The sequence below is a fragment of the Phragmites australis genome, chromosome 5 (genome assembly GCF_958298935.1).
Source record: "Phragmites australis chromosome 5, lpPhrAust1.1, whole genome shotgun sequence".
Classification (NCBI taxonomy): Eukaryota; Viridiplantae; Streptophyta; class Magnoliopsida; order Poales; family Poaceae; genus Phragmites; species Phragmites australis.
The window spans coordinates 44,805,723-44,827,134 of record NC_084925.1 but is presented as its reverse complement, the minus strand read 5'-3'; the positions used below and the strand labels follow the sequence as shown (position 1 = coordinate 44,827,134).

At 49.4% G+C, this 21,412-nt stretch overlaps 5 protein-coding genes across 5 annotated transcripts; 2 read left to right on the top strand and 3 right to left on the bottom strand.

The window, feature by feature from the left end:
• The first annotated feature begins 905 nt into the window (after window positions 1–905).
• LOC133919953 (mitogen-activated protein kinase kinase 5-like) lies at window positions 906–2,529 on the top strand. Its single transcript, XM_062364537.1, has one exon. It carries the CDS (start codon window positions 1,127–1,129, stop codon window positions 2,216–2,218), a length of 1,092 nt encoding a protein of 363 aa, XP_062220521.1. The 5' UTR covers window positions 906–1,126; the 3' UTR covers window positions 2,219–2,529.
• A 4,297-nt stretch (window positions 2,530–6,826) lies between these two features.
• Window positions 6,827–10,636, bottom strand: LOC133919951 (U-box domain-containing protein 52-like). Its single transcript, XM_062364535.1, has 8 exons — window positions 10,003–10,636; window positions 9,822–9,916; window positions 9,620–9,741; window positions 9,309–9,517; window positions 9,185–9,227; window positions 8,806–9,088; window positions 7,414–8,718; window positions 6,827–7,298 (listed from the first exon to the last, which is right to left on the bottom strand). Exons 1-8 carry the CDS (start codon window positions 10,175–10,177, stop codon window positions 7,206–7,208), a joined length of 2,325 nt encoding a protein of 774 aa, XP_062220519.1. The 5' UTR covers window positions 10,178–10,636; the 3' UTR covers window positions 6,827–7,205.
• Window positions 10,637–10,754: 118 nt separating this feature from the next.
• Window positions 10,755–14,973, bottom strand: LOC133919952 (putative lipase YDR444W). The gene is made up of 10 exons (XM_062364536.1): window positions 14,557–14,973; window positions 14,415–14,482; window positions 13,812–13,882; window positions 13,394–13,645; window positions 12,900–13,063; window positions 12,753–12,808; window positions 12,598–12,650; window positions 12,382–12,499; window positions 11,819–11,916; window positions 10,755–11,161 (listed from the first exon to the last, which is right to left on the bottom strand). The coding sequence occupies exons 1-10, from the start codon at window positions 14,961–14,963 to the stop codon at window positions 11,090–11,092; spliced, it is 1,359 nt and encodes a 452-aa protein (XP_062220520.1). The 5' UTR covers window positions 14,964–14,973; the 3' UTR covers window positions 10,755–11,089.
• Window positions 14,974–17,311: 2,338 nt separating this feature from the next.
• Window positions 17,312–18,199, top strand: LOC133917748 (pathogenesis-related protein PRB1-3-like). The gene has a single exon (XM_062361612.1). It carries the CDS (start codon window positions 17,367–17,369, stop codon window positions 17,886–17,888), a length of 522 nt encoding a protein of 173 aa, XP_062217596.1. The 5' UTR covers window positions 17,312–17,366; the 3' UTR covers window positions 17,889–18,199.
• Window positions 18,200–19,255: 1,056 nt separating this feature from the next.
• On the bottom strand, window positions 19,256–20,123 carry LOC133917747 (pathogenesis-related protein PRB1-3-like). Its single transcript, XM_062361611.1, has one exon. It carries the CDS (start codon window positions 20,079–20,081, stop codon window positions 19,500–19,502), a length of 582 nt encoding a protein of 193 aa, XP_062217595.1. The 5' UTR covers window positions 20,082–20,123; the 3' UTR covers window positions 19,256–19,499.
• Between the last annotated feature and the right edge of the window lie 1,289 nt (window positions 20,124–21,412).

Here is a 21,412-nt window from a genome sequence, read left to right as displayed (position 1 = left end):
CGTGCATGTTTCCACCACGACGAGGCGCCGACTTAAGTGGCAGCGCAAGGGTTGGATGAGAGAAAGAATGAAAGAAAGGTTGTTGTTATATTTCAATCGTCTATTTTTTTATTATTTTTAGCGACGATTGTGAGTCGCTAGATGCCCTCCAACCTCATGACGACTCTCTTGCGCTCGCGAACCTCCGCCCCTCAATCGAGTTCGTGTGCTTGTCCTTGCCTCCTATCTTTCTCTACTTGTTTTCAACCGCACTTCCACCGGCGGATCTGCTAGTATCACCCGTCGTCACGCTATTCCAACGTCCTTGCCTCTCCCGCCCTGACACTGGTCCACCGGCTATTCTCTGCTGCCTGCGGCCGACAACGCCCTTGCTACCTTACCGCTCCACCCCTACTCCCACCTCTTCCTTCGGATCTCCCTCCCTTAACATCTTCTAAGTCCAGCGACGAAGAAATCCTGAATCCTCAAATCTCCTAACATTATCAACGTTTTTCATCGCCTGATCGACTTCTCCCGTTTTCAGGCGCCTGATCAATTATGAGGTATGAGAAAGAAATGGGTTCCCACCGCATTGCTAGTGCGATGAGGTTCTCCCGTGCGCTCGGAATAAAAGTTTCGGCTCAACTCGCTTACTTGAAAGGCAAATGCGGCTATGCAGACACATCAGACCCCCTGGTGACACCACCCTCCAGGTTGAGGTGAGCCAAGGTTTTGTTTTCCCTCCCATATTCTTCTATAGAAACATCCAATAAACATCGAGTAAGAGACTCTAGTTAAAAAAATAAAACTGCATCTCTATGTGGGGGGGGGGGGGGGGATCCTTCCTACCACCCCCAGCACGGTCACTCGTCTCGGCCCCGTTCTGTTTTCTCTTCGCCCGTCGTGTATAAAAAACACTCGTCTCTCTCCAATGATCCAATCCGTCTTCCCTGCCCCGACCCGACCTCTCCTCCTCCGCTTCCTCCCCACTCCGCCAGCCCAAACAAAACGCGACGCGAACGTGAGGAGAGCCATACCAATCCATCAACCCACTCGCACCGTCACGCGGCGCCTCTCCCCTCCTCCCGTTCCCGTCTCTTCCGTCGCGCGCGCCACGCGACCGGCAGCGCGCACGTGAGAGGGCGCGATGAGGCCGGGCGGGCCGCCGAACCCGCGGGCGCTGCAGCAGGCGCAGCAACCGGGCACGCCGGGGCGGTCGCGGCGGCGCCCGGATCTCACGCTGCCTCTGCCGCAGCGGGACCTGACCTCCCTCGCCGTGCCGCTGCCGCTGCCGCTCCCGCCGTCCTCCGCACCGTCGTCCACGTCGTCATCGGGGTCGATGTCGGGCCCGGCGTCGCTCGGCGCGCCGACCCCGCCGACATCGGCCGGCTCCGCGCCGCCGGCCCCGCCCCCGCTGTCGGAGCTGGAGCGCGTGCGCCGCATCGGGAGCGGCGCGGGCGGGACGGTGTGGATGGTGCGGCACCGCCCCACAGGCCGGGCCTACGCGCTCAAGGTGCTCTACGGCAACCACGACGACGCCGTGCGGCGGCAGATCACGCGCGAGATCGCCATCCTCCGCACCGCCGAGCATCCGGCAATCGTGCGCTGCCACGGCATGTACGAGCAGGCCGGCGAGCTCCAGATTCTGCTCGAGTACATGGACCGGGGCTCGCTCGAGGGCCACCGCATCTCCGACGAGCACTTCCTCGCCCACGTCGCGCGCCAGGTGCTCTCCGGCATCGCCTACCTCCACCGCCGCCACATCGTGCACCGCGACATCAAGCCCTCCAACCTCCTCATCGACTCCGGCCGCCGCGTCAAGATCGCCGACTTCGGCGTCGGCCGCATCCTCAACCAGACCATGGACCCCTGCAACTCCTCCGTCGGCACCATCGCCTACATGAGCCCCGAGCGCATCAACACCGACCTCAACGACGGCGCCTACGACGGGTACGCCGGCGACATCTGGAGCTTCGGCCTCAGCATCCTCGAGTTCTACCTGGGCAGGTTCCCCCTCGGTGAGAACCTCGGCAAGCAGGGGGACTGGGCCGCTCTCATGTGCGCGATTTGCTACTCCGACTCGCCGCAGCCGCCGCCCACCGCCTCGCCGGATTTTAAGAACTTCATCAGCCTCTGCCTCCAGAAGAACCCGGCGAAGCGGCCATCCGCGATGCGGCTGCTGCAGCACCCGTTCGTCGCCGGGCCGCAGCCGCAGCCCCTCGCCGCCCCGCCGTCATGATGACTCACCATAAATCCACAATTCCGATTGATCCCGGTCTTGATCCGACTCGGACGCCGGTGGATTGACGGATGGTTGCCTGATTGGTTGGTTGGCGATGAGATGTGGGATCTAGGGATATTATTCCTAGCCATTTTGGGAATTCAATCCACAACTACAGCAATCACCACATCCATTGCTGTTGCTGTTACTCCAGGAATTAAGTTTTCTTCTTAGCTTCTTGCACTCTTTTTTCTTTCTCCTTTCAATGTTTATGTTCTTCCAAATGATAATCATATAATATGGGTTGTTAAGAAACCAGTTCCCTTTCATTGTAACATTACTCATTGGATTGGAGTAGCTGCTGGTGGTTATCCATCAAACTCCTGGTGGAAAAGATACATCAACATGCTCCGCCTGCTGCCTTCTTGGATTCTGTAATCCTGGGTGGATTGGATGGAATGATGGATGGATCAAATCTTCTATTTTTCTTTAAAAAAAAGAAAAAAAGATGGATCAAATCTTCTATTTTTTTTTTAAAAAAAGATGGATCAAATCTTGGAAACGAGAATCGAATCAACTTTTATTTCTGCCTCTTTTTTCTCTGGTGGTTTTGGGGATTGCTTGCTCTGTTCCTTTATTATTCGTTTTCTGCAAGAACGGATGGCTGAGGCTAAGCACACTCCTGACCCTGCGCCTTTTCTTCTCTCTTCTCGCTCTCCCGTTTGCTTCTTTTGGGCCTGTGGGGGGCAGCCGCGGCACTTTTCATGCACGGATGTTGTTCATTTTTAGGTTTCGCTTAGCGTGCCATCCTAATTTTTACGAAGCATACGAGGGAGGAGGAGACGACGAAAAGCATGGGAAAGGAGACTGCTGCTCGGAAATGGATAGATTTGTAGGCCTGCGAAAGGGGCGGCACATCGGAAATGGATTAGAGGGCATGTGGGAATGGATTGGGATCACTGACTTCACTCGCCGTCACTAACATGTGGGACCGGATTCATGTCTCAGTAATCGACGTCATAACGTTAGGGGATCCCGATGGGAATGGAGTGAGGCCATCTTGAATACTGCCAGGCCCTTCTCATGTCATGCGTGTGTACTCTTTGCAGTAAATGGAAACACGCCCTTCTCATGTCATGCGTGTCAGCTGACTTATGATCAACTGTATTGTGCCCACAGCAACTTCCAGAGTTGGATGAAGAAATCCCTTGCAATTCACTGCAGATGCATGGTGCCGTTCAGTACTGCTTCCGGCTGGCTTCCAGGCTAGGACGAAGAAATCCCTTGCGAATGCACGATGCAGTTCACTACTACTACTAGGATGATGATTTGCTCAGGAAATAAGGTAAGCAACTTATATTTAATAAGTGAATTTAGTACTGCAAGGTGGCGCAACAAAGTCAATATTGCGTCCACAAGATATCCATGAAAGGTGGTACATCGTACATCGAAGCATCTCTTGTACTCCCCATTTTGTAGCGTGGCCACACTATATTTAATAAGTGAATTGATGGTGCTATTGTGTTAAAGTAATACTTACAGTGCTAATGATTGAATTTATGGTATTAGCAAGTCGAGCGTAGCTCCATTGGTACCGGACATGTGCATGTTAGGGCATTGCCACTTCGTAGCGCGTCCTAAGCCATCACAGTGGCATCGGTGGGTTGCTATGCGGTCTCGCTAAGCTTAAAAAACAGTGCTAATGCTATGGACGGAGATGTTGATTGATGCTCTGTTCGTTTTTACTATAGATTGTTGCAATTTAAATTTTATAGGGAAACTTATCCCTATCATATTATGGATTGTAATTTTTTTTATAGTATAATTTAATTTCTAAATTATAATAATCAACTTTTAGATTAAGATCATTTTTTTTCTTTTAATTTTTGTATTAAAATGTATAATCAGAATAAAAACAAATTTGAGAGGCGAAATACTTCGTGGTGGGGGGTGCCCACGCCACAAGCGATTACACGGTGAAAGGAGAGACCACACAAGATCCTGGGCGCACCCTGATTGGAGAGAGGGAGGAAAGAGAGGAACAACTGGGCGATAGCAACAACAAAAAGTATGAGATCGAGGAAGGATTCTTCTGAACAAAAAAGTACCTGACACAGCACATCAATGGTGAACAGTGCCCCTAGCGCCCCAAAAGAAGCGTTGCCAGCCTGCCGTGGAGTGTAGCCCTAGCCCTGCTGAGGTTTGGAAGTTTCATCTCGGCGACGGATCGTCGTCGTCATCACATCTACTAGGATCTACTGGTACTCCAGATGCAGCTCTGCTCTGCCCACTGCCCTGCCTGCTCATCTCTGACACGAAGGGTTTTGGCGCGCCATGGGAATTGTGAGGGCTTTTTGCCACAGGTTTCTACTCCTAGTTATGTGTAGGATCGAATAGGATGGGGCGTGCCCTTTCGCAGTAACGCAAAGGTTTTGGGTGTTTGAGGAGGACTACTTCTCTCGTGTCATCAAATTCATCTGCTGCCAAGGATAATAGTTTTATTTGGTTATTTATTTATTTATGGATAAATATTTTAATAGGGTCGGGTATGAATCATATTTGATACTTGTGGGTACGTTTAAAAGTGCAAAATACTACATAACAAATATACGGGTATGAGTATATATTAAACATACCTGTAACACCTATTTATCGGTATAGCTCTCTGACACGTGGACCTAATTCTATATCCATATCCACCCAATCCGCTAGTGCTAGTCGCCAGCACCTAGCACAGTCACTCCACCCTCCCCAACTCTGCCCTGTCGCTCGATCCCGCCTGCAACTCTACCCCGCCGCCCCTAGCTCTGCCCTTGTCCCTGCTGCTCCGCTCACCAATCCACCACCCCTGTGTTGTGACCCTGCTCCACTGTCTAGCCCAGCCTAGAGTCCGCAACTTGACTGATGCGACAGTCGAATTTGGAGATCCTACTTCTGGCGGCCTTCACCATCTTCTACTCCCTCCTCTATGCCCATGTGGCTCACCGGGGGTGCGACAAGAAGGTGAACGAAGCAGACGTCAAGGCCGAAGGCCTTCTCCTGGCATATGTGGCCGGCAACGTTCAATGTGAGCTGCTCCATTAGCGGTCGCATGCCAGCACGGCGAGCAAGAGCGTGCAGCCGCTTCCCACTTTCCAGCATGGACATGAGATGGTTAGTGCCCCACACGAGCAGCAAGATGACGACCGATGTCGCCATGGATGGATCTGGGTGGCGGGTGGCCTTGGGCTGCTCACCCTTTCTTGAATTCATGGTACAAGAGCCGAGCAAGGCGATGGTCGGTGTCATTCAGATCTAAGGTAGCAGTGGATGTTGACGCGTTCTTTGTTGGCAGGTAAATGATACACCGTGGACGACGGGTTATGTCCCTACTCTTAGCCCGTAGACGCTCGCGGGTGTACCCGTGGGTGGGTAAAAATTAACAGGTACATGTATAAATAATTATTACTCGTACCCGCTATACCTGATTGTCATCCCTATCAACATATTCAGAATAAAAAAAAAAGCGTGCAGAGGGAAGGTTTTGAGATGAAGATGATAGGTGTCCAGCAAAACGAAGCACTTTGATTTGATGGACCCTAGCTTCAACGCGATGCCAACTTTGTTCCCTGATAATCACTTACCCCTATTTTTTTTTTTTTAAGAGAGGATGATAATCACATTTTTTAAGAGCAGATTTTATTCCGAGTCATGTGTGATGTGTCTCCCGTGATGCACACCAGGGCGTATGGGATCTGGGTCCCTGGCTTTGGCCGCTACCGCACCCTCGGGTCCCCTAGGTATCGGCGCCAAGGTTGGGTGCAATCGAGGAGGTTGGCACCGGCGCCAAGCGTCTCCGTCGCTGCGAATAGAGATGCGCAAGTCGCTTGTTTTGGATGATGCATTTAGGATGGAAATGAGATGGTCGGGCTTGCAGAAATGTGAACTTCGATTGTGCTACGTTTATATTTCGGCAGTGCGAATGCACGGGCGGGACATGGCCCGCCAGACCGGGGGACCAGGCTATGAAACGTAGCTCGCATTAGCCATGTGTTGTGTGCATAGCGGCTTACACGCCCAAAGTTCGTGCCAAGGATACAGTATGTTTGGCACGTTTCACGTGATGATGTCTCCATTATACCCAGCATCGCGAATTGCCGAGCCGTGGAATTACGGCAATCTAGCATAGATCCTACTGCTCGACCGCCGACGGGCAGCGTACCGGCCGGCAGGGGTCGCGTCTGCGCCTTTCGCTTTTGCCGGCCTCAGGTACGTTGCACCTGCCGCGCGCATGGCGAGCGTCGATGCAGGCCTAGCGGCTAGCGCTACTACCCTACTGATCTTGCTATGATTACCATGATGGTGTTGATTAATTCCTTTATATTACTCGAGCCATTTCATAGCTGAGCTACAAAGGGTACGTCAACGTCAGGTTTAGCCGCGCCTAGCTTGTGCTCATTCAGTTCAGACAGGCGATTCTGTCGTGGACAAGGCACGGCCTCTTTGCTACAACACGTCAAACAATGTAGGCGGACAAGGTTAGGAATGACAACAGCGACAAGAGTACTGCACCGACTTTTGCTTTGCGAACTGAAGAAGAGACAGTTTCTGGATGGTATGTCACATTGTGCCTGCAGGTTGCCCCCTTCATCGTCAGACAGACAGAATGTCCTGTTCGGTACTATGGTTGGACTTTGGGAATGAAACTGAAATGGACTTCTTCATTTCAGTGCTCGCCGGTTACATCATACACGTGGTAATTCCAAGATGACTTTGGGTAGGGAATGTCTGTATCCAATTTGCCTTTGAAACTTCAGGTTGTTTACAGAAGGAACAGAGTTTTGGAAAGGCTACATACTGCACAATTACAACTTACTATCAAGAGTGCACCCTTGGCATCGCTGTATGGCTCTGCAATCTGCATCAGTTAACAGCAGTAACTATCTGCTAGGATCAGGAGAAAGACTAGTGATCTGTTTTGCACTGCTGCTTGGCGAGTGGTTACACGTAATGCAATTGCAATAGCTTAGTTGTAGTTGGACCTCCTTGCAGGCATGGCGGACTGGCTCGCGTTCGAGCTGTACTGCGGCCTCCCTAGCATTGGATCACTCGCCGCATCCTGCGCATTGAGTTTGATCAAGTCTAATTGATAGATTTCCGAGGACCGTAAAAAGGCTCAATGTAGTAGCATTGGAGTGCATTTTGCGAGGAGGAAAGATGGAGATGGATCTTACATGTCGCGGCTGCGAGTAGGAGTTGCTGTGGAAGGGCGAGCGGTGCATGCCGCCCCGGCCGCTCATGGTGTTGCAGAACTGCATGTTGTCCTCGCCCAGCGCTCGGAGCCGGTTGAGCTCGGGGAGCACGACGGTGCCGAGGTCGGGCCGGTCTTTGCGCCGGAGCTCGCAGCAACGCAGGGCCACCTCGGCGAAGCGCTGCGCCTCCTCGACGGGCCAGACATGGACGGCCGGGTCGAGCAGGTCGCCCATCGTGCCGTGCTCCAGGGCGCGCGCCACGTGGTGCGTGAGCCCCATGGGCGGCCGCGCCGTGACGATCTGGAGCAGCATGACGCCGAGCGAGTAGACGTCCGACTTGACGCCGAGCATGCCCGTCTGCTGGTACTCCGGGTCGATGTAGCAGAAGGTACCGGCGGCCGACGTCATGTGGCACTGCGTGACGGTGTCGGCAACGGACGGCGGCACCAGGCGCGCCAGCCCGACGTCGCTGATCTTGCTAACGTAGTTGCGGTCCAGGAGGATGTTGCCCGGCTTGAGGTCGCGGTGCACCAGCGGCTCGGGCTTGGTCTGGTGCAGGAACAGCAGCCCCGTCGCGATCTCCGCCGCGATGCGGAACCGGTGCTGCCACGGGATCACCGGCCCGCCACCGCGCCGGAACAGGCAGTCGTCCAGGCTGCCGTTGGCCATGTACTCGTACACGAGGCACCCGTACTCGGGGCAGGCGCCGAGGAGGAGAACCATGTTGGGGTGGCGGATGCAGCTGAGCACCTCCACCTCCTGCTGGAACTGCGACCTTCCCTGCGCGGCGTCGGGGCGGAGCACCTTGATGGCCACCGGCGTGTGGTCGAGGTGGCCCTTGTAGACGGGGCCGTAGCCGCCCTCGCCGACCTTGCGGGCCTCGTTGAAGTGATCGGTGCCGAGCTCGATCTCCTCGATGGTGTACTTGCGGTACCTGACGGTCTCGCGAGCCCCGGCGCCCATGGACCGGAGCCGCTCCTCGGCCTCCTTGAGCGCCTTCATCTCCGCGCTGATCCGCTTCTGCGCCTCCAGATCCGCCAGCCGCTGCGCTGCCTCGGCCGCCTCGATGGCCGCCCTCGCCTTGGCCTTCTCCTGCTCGATGAGCGCCATGGCCGACTCCTCTGTCAGCCGCGAATCCTGCGTGCGCTGTTCCTCCTGCATCTTCCAACGCTGCAGCTCCATCGCCTTCTGTTTCGCAGTGAGCGCCTCCTTGCACGCCGTGCTGTACATGTCCATGGTCTGCTTCAGCTCCAGCCTTAGCCGCTTCATCTCTGCCTCCATGTCCTCCTGCATCGCCATTGCACATTTAATCACAACATCTCATGCATGCATGTAGCTCAGACTGTTCATTTCTTGGTATGATTCGATACGTACCGTGGGAAGGGAGGACCATGAGGAGGTGCTAGTCTGGGAGTGCGAGGTGCTGTCGTTGCCGAAGGAGTCGCCCCACCTACTGGGCGTGCGCGACGCCTCGAAGCTGTACTGGTCGTGGCCATCCGACCCGTTCGACAGCCGCGGCGGGCACGGGGGGTACCGCTCCGTGCTCCCACGCCCGCCGGTGCCGATGAATGATATGTCCGACGACTCGGGCAGCGAGAAGTCCGGGAACGCCTTCCGCGCCGACCCTGCGTTCAGCCCCATCCTCGCGAATGGCGACCTGTCCGTATACGCATAGCGATCGAGGTCAGCCCACTCTGCTGCTCATTCGTCGCCGACTCGCCGGAGACTGCGCAGGAGTTGATGCAAAACTTACATGATGTTATTTTCTAGCAATTTCGGTGTCCCGGAAACATCACCTGCCATAATTTTGATCATGATGAATTGTTGATGTCTTGTGCACTGTCGTCATCATGTAACATATGAATCGTAGTACGAACCTCTTGCAGCTGCTGGGGGTGGCGTCCATTTCTGTGTGGGCACGTGCTCGGGCTTGGGGCCCTGGATCATGGTCCGGAGCGGCGAGACGGCCGGCGCCTGGCGGATGGCCTGGCGCACCGACGACACCTTGCCGCCCTTGGTGACGACGTACACGGTGCAGAAGTCCGGCGCCGTCTTGGAGATGCTGCTGGAGATGTCCCCCTTGAACCTTCAAGGACAAAACCAGAAGTGTATTTTTTTGGGTTCAGAGACCGCAAGGCCTGAGCGCTGGCCGCGCAGAGGGAGTCGAATGAGAGGGACTATTGCTAACCTGACGAAGCCGCCCCTCGTGGTGGCGCCGACGACGAGCTTCTCGATGGCGGCGTGCGCGGCGAACTCGACGATCGACTTGGCCACGTCGTGGTCGTCCAGCACCACGTCCTTGCATTGGATCTGCATGCAAAGCACGCACGTATTACACCAGACTTGGCGAATTGCACCGTGTAACACTGTTACGCTTGATGTGTGCGTACGTCTTTGCGCGTGCAGAAGCAGCGGAACGGGAGGAAGAGGTCCTTCATCTGCGGGTCCGTCGGCTGCTTGTACCCGGCCGCGTCTTCCACCCCTCCTGCACGCACGCCATCGTCAGAAAACAGAAGCTGCCGATAAAATGTTGCTCAGATTGAGGTGCGAGCTCGATGAATGGATGCTCGCCTGATGTGCCCTTGGTGTTGACATGGACGAGGACGATGGTCTGGCCCTTGTGGGCGAGCGTCTCGGTGGCGTACTTGAGCGCGTTCTGGCTGTTCTTGTCCTTGTCGATGCACACCGCCACCAGCGGGTAGCTGCCGCCGGCCTCGCCGTCCTTGCCGTCGCTGTACTTGCCCATTCCGTGATCGAGCCTCTACTACTACTGCTGCTCTGATGTGTGCGGTGCACTGTTCGGATTGGTAGGTTTGGCCCTTCTATATTTTCTAGGCTAAGTTTCTACAATTCTGGTGCCGGTCGTTCATCCCCTGAAGGGCTGATAGGGAGACCGGAGTGGTGTTGTTCATGAGAGGATTTTGGGGCATCTCTCACTTTTAGACTTTTGCTCCTGTTCCATGGCCTCTATTGACTATAATTAGATCTAGTTCAGAATGTTTATCTTGTTCCTTTTGGGGGATTCAACTGATTTAACGGGTAACCAGCAGTTCTCCCCTTCCCATTTTCTGCTAAGCAGGCGGTATTGAAGGGAGCAGACAAAGATGATGTGGATATCAAACTATTGTCAGTCCTTCAGAAAAATAAAATGGCAGGTACGTCCTGTTTTTCAGTTGTACACCACCACAAGTATAGAACTATTTGACAAAAGAACCTTCATTCTCTTAGTAGATAAAACAACTATCACCTTTGGTCAATGCCAATGCTGCATCGTATCATCACCTTGAGGAAGGCACAACTTTAACCAGGTGCACCTTCCTTGGTTCAGGAGACTGGCATAAAAAGCCGTCTTTTTTTCTTTTCTTTTCAGGAGCAACCGGTAAAATTTACATTGTTGCAACTTCCAAATTCCAATCGACCTTGTAAAACGCATATCCACAACAATTTGCACTATCAAGCTAACATTTACATTACTAACACTTTATATTGTCGGAAATGAAAACAGGTCACACGCTCTAATCACCTGACAGTACGTGTGAATACATGTTGGTCTGCCGATATCAATCAACTAGATTTGAGTTACCCAACGCATAAAAGATAATGACTTCTCACGAAGAATCCATAGGAACGAGTTGTCAAGTTAAGCCAGTCTAGTCGTCTAGACTAGAAATTTGTCTATCATATGATATATGACGTCTTCTCCGTCCGAATTACCTGGATGAATCCTAACCTGCACCCATTATAAACCCAATAAATCCTTAAACTTCCCTGGAACTACAATCCTATATCTTATGGTATTATAAGGTAATCATGCACAATCCATTATCTAGCAACCAAAGGAAGATGTGCTGTCCATTTCTACTGAGCCAGGAAATATCATACATATTGAGGGCAAGGTTCACGCCTACTGATCAGGTGCTAGTAAAATAAGGACCATGTATAACAGTATAAGGTTGTACAGCAGCTGTCTCTGCTCATAAAACAAGACATTGACGCGCTGCGGCAAGCGCGCTGAATTAGAGGAATAATCACCGCTGTAGCTTTCCTCTCTTTTTCTAGGTTGTCACAGTGCTTAAACCAACAATGTAAACTATCTATAGGCCTGGCACTTGTACCATGGCCATTAACTTGTAAATAACTATGCTTCCTCTCTATAATGAAATGGCAGTACACCTACCCAAGATTCCTCAAAAAAAAAAAAAAAACCACAGTATAAGGTTCTTCCTCAGCTGCCCAACAGGCACTTTGCCATATTGTGGGGCCAATTGTACCTTTTCTTTTAAAGAAATGGTCAATTGTATAAATCAACAGTTGGTTAAAAGTATGAATGCAAGTGCAACTGTACTAGAAAAATTGTTGGCAAATGGCTATAGTGGTAGAATCTTGCCTGGATGTTATAATGGGCGTTGTATCTTAGCCAGCTCTTATGAAAGCATACATCCACACGTTCCCAGGACACTTGTGTAAGGCCACGGATCATCGTCTCTGTAATAATAGATCTCTTAATGCACAGTAAGCAGAAAACCCGCTGCTGCAAAATTGCTGGTTTGAAAACATGGTACGTGCAGTGTACATCCTACTTGGGATCAGTAATTTTAAATTAGCTAGGCTTATGAATTAACTGCAGCTCCCTTTGATCCCAAATATAAGTCCATTAGGACATGGACACAGTCTCCAATATGGCACTTTGACTAATAATATCTATAAAAATATATATTATGAAAGTATTTTTCATGATGAATATAGTAGCATCAACCTTATGTTGTCAATCTATATGATTTTTTAGCTATTGATGGTCAAAGCTAAAAAAGTTTGACTAGGACAAACCTAAAAGGTTTGCAGCTTCTCTAGCCTTTATGCATCTATTACAGGCACCTCTATCCGGTCTTCAGAAAAAGAGCAAAAACCAAGTATACAACTCTATGGTACATATATCACAGTGATTATTACCTTCAAGGCTATTTGCGAGTGAAGCGTCTACAGATTCATCTTGCTGATGATCCTCTGAATTTTCTTTATCAACATTAATAACATGAGGATACTTTTTATCGTTTGCTGTTAACTTAAGCTGAAAACAATAGAAAGGCCAGATTATTAAAAGATGAGTAGTAAAGCAGAGGAAGACTTTCATCGCCTCTAAGTAAAATAGAAGGATTACTGGTTTACTTTTGGTAATTCATGCTGACGCCGAATCGATGATGTTCTCCAGCCAACTATATCTTTATCGATAAGTTAAGGCCACAGGAAAATGGATATGATCTTTGACAATGAACTTATAATTTGACAAAGAAAATAGAAAATGTGTGGTGCTAGTTGGATACGATCATATGTTATATTAGCATAGGCAACACGATGCTTAAAAGAGCGCAAAGCTGACCTGCATAACGAAACAGTGTAATAAGGATATGTAAAGCCAGCATATGAGTTACAGAGATCGATATCAGTTGGTGCAATTACAGAATAAATACATGAATTTCCCATCATCACAATCTTCAACCATTCGCAGGAGAAGTGGAGACTTCCCATCATCTCTGTCTGTAAGAAATAGATGTTTACCAGTTCTCCCAACTATAAAATGTGCAGTTTCTGCGGCAGTTCTCTCCAAAAGTGGGGCACCAAAAAGAAAGGGGAGCTGAGGGGAAACAAAAATACAACCAGGGAATCAGCTTTTTTAATTATTGATACTGTTTTCTTATTGAATTCAGATATAACCACAGTGAAAAATCAATCAGAGAAGGCATATTAAGGTATTCCAGAGTAAGAATGAGACTTGGAAAATGGTTGGGTTTCTGAGCTGTTTTCCATTTCAATAGCAGGGCTAGGAGTTATATGATACAAGAAGGTTCAGCAGGTCTGGAGGCTCACGGACTTAGATGGGGCAATACAAATGCCGATAATGAGATATAAGATGAATATACCAGGTATGCACAACTGCACATAAGTAAATAACCCTGAAACTTACTTGTTTATTCCACCTTGAGCCCAAGTGTGGTGTAGCAGATGTAATGAAGTTAATTGGTTCTAAACCAGCTATTTTACCACCATCCGGTATTTTATGTTCATCAGAAAGCTTATCAGTATCAAGAGAAGAGACTTCATTCATGGGGGGTTCATAGAGTTTTCCAATTGCATATCTTGTTACTAAACCACCAAGCGAATGCGCGACAAAAGATATCTTCCTCAAGTTTCTTCTTCTCTGAACAATTTGTCGAACCTGCATGATAAATATTAGTTTCATCATGTACCCTTCTAAAACAATTCTATAACTCCCTGTAATCTTTACTAGATTAAAGCACACTGCTCAGCTATGAATTGGCAATGAAAACGAAATATGAATCTAGTACATGACGACATAATTGGTTTAATGAAGTTAGTTGTACCTCCTCAGCTAGCCTTTCTCCCATTAAGTCAACTCCATCGTATGTTAACTTTGAATGATTACTCTGACTACCTGCATTGAAGAAATATTAAGACTAGTTCGTACAATAGCACACACTAGTGAATAATGGAACGTTCTTGACATGGGAAGCTAACTGAGCAGCATGAGGCACCCATAGGAATAGACATGACAGAATTGTAACTACTAAACTAGAGTGTGTTCCACATCACTACCACTTGCATCATCATGTCAGTGTACTGCTTCAATCGATTTCAAACTATGATTGTAAGCAGCTAATCTTGTTCTTACTAGCGTTGCAAAACTTTCTCAGTGCTTGCTTTTTAGAATTTATGGCATGCACCAGAATTTTATAACCCACACCAGTTCCCTTTATCATCAGATTCCATGACATCAAAATTTTCACTAACCAACCAAAATCATCCCAAACTTTTGATGATCTTCTGTATTAGATTGATTTCACATTTCTATTTTTGCCCCTCCCTCCCTCTCTCTGAAGGAATCACTAGAGTACCAGTTCAATGTTTGCGATAGCACATTGCAACCATGAATCGAAGTGCGCAACTAGTACAAATTATGAACTCACGATGCACGAAGACTTTCCCCGGTAGCCTCTTCACGAACTGCTCTGCTGCAAATTTCCAATCCTCCGAACTGATCAAAGCACAAAATTAGCTGAAACAAGAGTACCAAACTAGCACCCACAAGCAAAACCATCGCGCGCGCACCTCCCGTACAGCCCATTCACCATGACAACGAGGTGGCCGGCCTCCTCGCCGCCGACCTCGTCTTCCTCGCGACTACCGGCGGCCTTCCCCTCGGCGTCCGCCTCCGCGGTGGGCGGCGACAGGAAGCATCGCACCCGGTTCGCGATGTCCAGCCTCTCGCCCCCCGACCTCGGCTTGCGCCCGAGCAGGAGCCCTAGGTCGAGCCCGAGCCCCGGCCGCGGCCACCGCGAGCTGCTCCGGCTGCGGTGGCGGTTGTGCCCCGATGGCGCGCTCGGGGACTGGCCCATGGGGGAGACGACGCGGCGGCGGCGAGGTGGGGAACGGGAGGAGGCGGAGGCGAGGGAGCACGTGGCGGAAGGGTAGAATCTGGAAATGGCGGGCATGTCCAGTAGGTCGCGGGCCCACATCAGCGGTTCTCGAATCGCGCGGAGACACCAGAGCAGCGGTTGCTTTCAGAGAAATCGACGATCGCGATTAGCAGGCCTAGGAGACACGTGCTATGTGCTAAGAGGAGGTGATTACTGAAAAATTGGGGGTTTTCTCAATTGTACTGGCAACAGATAGAGAGTAACATGCTTAAGTATTTATTTAAGTATTACTATTTATATTAGTGTTAATATGATAGTTAATTATATTTACTTTGTTTGTATTGTAAATTATAATTTTTATATAAGTATTTAATATTTTTTCTTTAAACACCTAGTTATAAGCATCTAGCATTGTTTATGTGGAGCGGTTCAAATCAATGGTTCGTGGGTCTTCTTTTTTTCCTTCTTAAGTTTTACTGACTTAGTTTATGGTTGATAAATTGTGCTGCAAAACCTAATTTGTTATGAGTAACTTTTTAGATATTTTAGTAATATCTTGTTGTCGCGGCAAGACAGGTAACAATTTGATGTGTGTAGCAATACATTTACAAAGTAGATTTGTTCGAAAGAATGTTCATACCAAGGATCATTTTACCCCCTTTTATTGCACTGTCGCGCTTCAAATTTTCGTCTGAACCATTCAATGTTACATTTGTTAACGACAAGTGTCAGTGCTGCAGCTACAAGAGACCGTCTTGGTATCGCACTTGCTCTTGCTCGGCAGGCCGGTCGATGGCGCACAGACACTCTCCATGCAACAGTTCATGGTTTGGCAGATCGCCGGGTTGCAGCAGGTGCACCTGTCACAATACTTGAGCGTGACTGCGTTGGGGTGCGCCACCTGCTGCTGCGCCGCCGTCGTGTTCAGCAACGGCAGCCACTGCATGGCGGCGTCCTCTCCGGCGTCGTAGGCTACGCTTCGGCCTGCTTGAAAATCGTCACAGGCACATCAAACAAAGCTGTGATTCGTAAGGATTCTTTAGCAACTCGATCACGCGTGTGCCGTGGACGGATCGGAAAAGGCTGCGATTTGATTTTGTAAGACGATGGGTACCTTGGACTTGGAGGGTGCTGTATAGCACCGGCAGGAGCGCGACTGTGATGAAGATCTCGAGTTTCGCCATGGCAACCGTGTGTTCTGCAGATGTATAATTTCTTTTACGGATGGTGTTGTGCAAGAGTATTTGATCATCGATGTGGTGAGCGAGGGCCATATTTATGCATGGAGCTTGTGCTTGTTCTCAGGTTATGTATTAATTCCTGCCAATAATCTGACTTATTGTTTGCATGAAAACGTTTTTGGAATCCAACACGATATTTATAGGTGTTTAATTGTTCAGAAAATGCTTTTTTGGGGAAAATTTCACTTATTATCAAGTTCAGTCTAGGCCAATATTTTGTCATTAAACCTTCCCTTTGGAGAATTTAAATTCAGCCACTGGCTGGAAATTTGCAAATCCATCCAGCTCATTCTTGACATTCACTCCATATTGAAAATTAACCATCAATTTCTACCTGGAATCTCTATGGATTTTCAAGAGAGACAGCTGGCCTTTTGCGATCATCAAACGATTGGGAGACCCAATACGAACAGGTGGGCTCTCAGTGTCCTTCGATCTTGGGCTTTCTTATTTATCGACTGAGCCCAAGTTGCAATCCCAGAGCCCCATTTTAGTAGACGGCTCTCTGTTTCTCTCTAAACAGACCCGTTCATTATATGCTCGTCACTCGTCAGTAAAGGAGGGCGGCCAAGTACTTTGCAGAAGTTTGTTTAATCTCTCCATCAACTACCTATTGACATTGACATGAGAACTGCAGCAAAGGACCCTTCCACGCAAGTGCCGACTCATTAATCCCTCGATCTTAGATGCAAACCCCTGCACAAAAAACCATTATATTGCACTGAAACCAAACAAATCGAAGCATCGAACCCCAAAACCCTTTTTCTAGGCGTTTACTTGAGCTGCAATCTCTGCCCTTGGCAGGCATCCTCTGACCCGTCTCCATAGATTTGCCCAAGTGTCAAGCCGATCAATGCAGAGGAAATAAATGGTTAAGATCGCTCGTACACGGGCCAGCTGCATTATGAAATCCAAGTCAAACGAGAACGGGAGCTCCCGCCCCTCGATCGCGCATTGCAGGGCACCCTCAATGTGCGTGCCCCCGTCACATGAGATGATGCTGCGTCGATTCTACGTGCGCCCTGTGTCAGCGCAAATCACCATGCATGTAGATCGACCAGTGGATCTATCTACCATTGCATTCTATTTACTAATCGCATGCTGCTATTAACTGTTGATGAGCATCATTTCTTAATTGTCGGCGATGCTGGCGTATATAAGGACCAGTAGGCATGCATCAACCATTAGCATCATTTCTTACACTGCTAGGCTAGTATAGCAAGCTACCTAGTTAACTAGCCGGGGAACACTGGTCTTGGCCATGGAGTGCAACTCAAGGACCAGGCTCTCTTACTGCCTCCTCCTGGTCGGCGTCGTCCTCCTGTCGTACTCCCCCGGCTCGGCGGCAGCGCCTCGCCGGCTGCTCCAGACCTGCGAGGCGCAGGACTTCGCGGTCCCTCATGCGCACCTCCGCGCGATGTACTTCACGCGGCCGCTCAAGTACACCCAGGAGCTCGCCGACCGGGCGGCACAGTGGGCCGAGCAGTACAAGGCCAACTGCGCGGCTGCCTCGCCCGCGCCCGGCGTCAACGTGTTCCTTGGCTACGCGGGCGCCAACTGGCTGCCGAGCGACGCGGTCGCGGCGTGGGCGGAGGAGGCGCAGAACTACGACTACGGGACCAACTCGTGCGCGGCGGGCAAGGGGTGCGGCCGCTACAAGCAGATGGTGTGGCGGGACAGCAAGGAGTTCGGGTGCGCGACCGTCACCTGCGCGTCCGGGGAGACGCTCATGGCCTGCCACTACGAGCCGCAGGGCAACCTCATGGGGCAGAAGCCATTCTGATCCGTCCGAACATGCACCGAGAGCTAGCAGACTAGCTCAGGAGCTCAAGAAATCAAGCTGGTGCTGGTGCCACTTAGCGCTCTAATTATATTTATTGCGCTGTTTTGCATTTATCATCCCGTAGCTGATTTGTTGGCAGTTTAATTAGATGATGCCACGAGAGTGACGAGCTCATGCTTGGCCTCACTTTCTTTCGTTCATGGCATCACCTCATGATAATCAAGTTTGTCTCCTGGTATCTCGGGTTATATACGTTTTTATTAGTTTGTTGTTGATTTTCATTGTGTGTGTTAAGAAAGGTGTCGCATATTCTACGCCGTTGAGAAAGAAAATATCTTTACCATCTGAATCTATGCTATTTGGAACTGCGGTGGCTTTTCAAAACATTTATTTTTCATATTGCGATTAGCAGCTAGTTAGAAGAAGCATCTTTTTAGGAGTTATAACAACAAAACTTACTTGAATCAGTAAACTAGATATCTGTAGCAAACTAGCTAGATTCTGTAACACAGCACATTACAACCCAACAATCACAAACTGGCCCTTAATAAAAGCACCGCAACAGAGCATACATGGCAGACAAAAAAAAGTCCGAATCATATATATTTTTTCCACCTTTTTCGTTTGGATGAATAAAAGGGTATAGCCGTAACAAACCCAGCCCAACCATGTAAGGAAGAAGCAATCCCATTGAGATTATATATCAGTAATTAAGAGTGTATCGTAGGACTAGAGGCTATGATAGTTTTGCACTAGATCCTTGTATCGGGAAAGAATGCCCCCAAATGGTGCAACGGGATGGTACGCGAGTGGATTACATGTTTAAGGTTTCAGTCCGGTTCACAAGATATTTTCTCGTTCATCACGATTTTTTCATTGAAATTGTTTTATTTTCTATGAGATGTATATACTTCATCCTTGATATGATATAAGCTCATAAAATATCTTACAAAACTAAATCTGGTCCAAGGTGGCATCAAGTAACGTGGGGGTATTGGAACTAATTAACATTAAGATTCAATACATCAAGCTAACAGTATCAGACAGATAATTACATTGCTCCTTTGGCAAAATAGAGAAATTATCATAACTAAGCCACGCAAGCATGCTTACAAAAAGTCCATTCAGAAATCCTTGTCCCAAACAGGCCCTAAGCTGGCGTAAAAGGTTTCTTCTATGTGTTATATCATGGGCCTTGAATTCAGGCCCAATTAAAGCCCATAAGTTTGCAGGACGCAGTCAGTGAGCATTCCATTTTTGTACCACGTTCCATTTGGTGACTTCAGATCTTGAGAATTATTTGGAGGAGCGAAATCGCAAGCTTTTCAATTTATGCACACCAACAAAGTGAAAAACTCACTAAAAAATAAAACAAAGGTGACAAACAGCACCAAAGCACAGGGGGAAAACGACTGTAACACCGCAATTTTCCTCTGATATCTATCATACCTCCGAAATAGATATCGTGGCGACATGCCGAACATCCAATCAAACACATGGTTTACGGTTCTTTAATTTGCATCATCTCATAGAACCACCGCTGAATATTTACACACGCCAACTCTGAACTCTGTCACGTAATAAATCTGCACAGGTGATCCCTGAACCTTGTCAGTACGGCCTCTCGCCGACGACGTTGCCCGGCGGGTAGTAGTTGCAGGTCATGAACACTCCCCCGTCGTCGCACGCCACCCGTGCGCACCCGACCGAGGAGGTGTGACTCCACACGATCTGCGTGTAGTGCCCGCACTCGCGTCCCGGCGCGCACGCGTTGGCCGCGTACGAGTAGTCGACGCCCTCGGCGGCCCAGTCCTTGACGGCGTCCCCCGGGCGCCAGGCCCCGCCCGCGCCGCCCCAGAAGATGTTCTCCCCGAGCGCGAACTGCCCCTCGGGGAACGAGTGCCGCAGCGCGCAGTCTCCGCGCCGCTGCGACGCCCACCACCGCGCGTACGACTCCAGCCGCGGCGACCACGCCAGCGGCAGCTCCCACCGCGCCAGGCGCACCAGGTTGTGGTAGTACAGGAACTCCAGCGTCTCCGCCCACGCGCCGCACCCCGGGCACAGCGCCGCGGAGACGTTGTACACCGTCGCGTTGCGCGCGTAGGACGGCGCCGGGGTGGGGTGGACCGGCGGGACGGCGACTAGTAGCAGGTGGAGCAGGGAGCACACGAGCAGAGGCGCGAGAGGCCTCATGGTTTCCTGCGTGGTGTAACGGACGGGAGTTAGGATTCAGGATTTAAGGCCCTGTTCGTAGAGTTTCACGTGCAAAGTGATTGTACGTATAAGTAATTTTGTTATTGAAAGTGATTCTTTAATATAAATTTAATGAAGAAAGTGATTTTATAAGAGAAACTGATTTTTCCAACTTCTAGTGTCTAATTCATTTTAAAAAATCACTTTACAAATAAAGCTATCGTTTTAGCATAACTAACTGATCTAATAGCTCTGTCAAATCTATCCTTAAGCACAGACAATGGCCAATGGGAGATGACTCGTTCGTTTGTCTTTCGCACCCGTGAGTGGCAGTAGCTAGCTAGCTTGATACTCCATCTGTGCGTGTTTTGTCGTATCGTGTTGACGAAACGCGACGTTGCTTTTGAATTTGATCGTGAGTGCTTTTGTTTATGGTGCTAATGCAGGTTGTTTATAGGAACATTATCTAAAAAAAGGTTGTTTATAAGAAGTCGACAGAATGCGTGTACTAGATTTCGTTCGACAGTGGAACAAAACCTTTTCTTAGGACGACGCATACGGTCATTGTGTTTTATTTTTTGCTGTACATTGCCATGGCCTTAGCACGGTAGACAACGGGCAGGTGGTCCGTACTCAGTACCTCATAACGATGATGTCGCCTAGCAGAGTGTCGCTACGGCGCTTGTTTATTGAACCATGAGTGTGGTCATGACGCTATTTATTGAACCATGAGTGTGGTCATGACGCTATGTACCAAGCAGTATTCATTCGTATCGTATTTGATAAGTAACATTTACCAGGCAACTCGACCCGTGACCATGCATGCCTGTTCTAGATGCTTCCGTGGTCACGAGCCTACCAAGCTGATGGACCGGCATTGCTCCGTGCCTAGATGCCAGCGCACGGGTCCGGCTCTCATGTGGTGCCTGCAACCAACGGTTGCCACGCACCGAGACGAGATGGGCCCGCCGCCGTGCACGCGTGTCCCCAGATGTTCCAGCCACTTTCGATCGATTCCATCCACCTAACGGCTCCCTCGTCGCGGCGAGCGCGAGTCCCTCACGAAAATATAAATATTAAATATAATAATAATATACAATTAAGAGATAAAAATATATATATTATGAAAGTGTTATGAATAATACGTTAGGTGCGATACCGTAATTTGATTTTAGATAATATCTAAAATAAAAAAAGAAAATTATTCTGTTAATTTCTCTCCTAATTTTTTAATTTATTTCTATTAGTAAAATATGTTTAAGTATCTGTAGCTGATAATGGGACGTGAGGGCTAGACAAGAAGAATAAATGTTAAAAGTAAATAAATTATT

Bases quoted from the DNA above. Each gene is read 5' to 3' on its own strand.
- LOC133919951 (XM_062364535.1), bottom strand. From the start codon at position 10,177: ATGGGCAAGTACAGCGACGGCAAGGACGGCGAGGCCGGCGGCAGCTAC. The intron at 9,089-9,184 runs GTAAGTTTTGCA...GTATACGGACAG, and splicing joins TTGCTAGAAAATAACATCAT to GTCGCCATTCGCGAGGATGG. The intron at 8,719-8,805 runs GTACGTATCGAA...ATGGCGATGCAG, and splicing joins CATGGTCCTCCCTTCCCACG to GAGGACATGGAGGCAGAGAT.
- LOC133917747 (XM_062361611.1), bottom strand. From the start codon at position 20,081: ATGAGGCCTCTCGCGCCTCTGCTCGTGTGCTCCCTGCTCCACCTGCTA.
- LOC133919953 (XM_062364537.1), top strand. From the start codon at position 1,127: ATGAGGCCGGGCGGGCCGCCGAACCCGCGGGCGCTGCAGCAGGCGCAG.
- LOC133919952 (XM_062364536.1), bottom strand. From the start codon at position 14,963: ATGTGGGCCCGCGACCTACTGGACATGCCCGCCATTTCCAGATTCTAC. The intron at 14,483-14,556 runs GTGCGCGCGCGA...TGCTTTGATCAG, and splicing joins GTGAATGGGCTGTACGGGAG to TTCGGAGGATTGGAAATTTG. The intron at 13,883-14,414 runs GTGAGTTCATAA...TCTTCAATGCAG, and splicing joins GGGGAAAGTCTTCGTGCATC to GTAGTCAGAGTAATCATTCA.
- LOC133917748 (XM_062361612.1), top strand. From the start codon at position 17,367: ATGGAGTGCAACTCAAGGACCAGGCTCTCTTACTGCCTCCTCCTGGTC.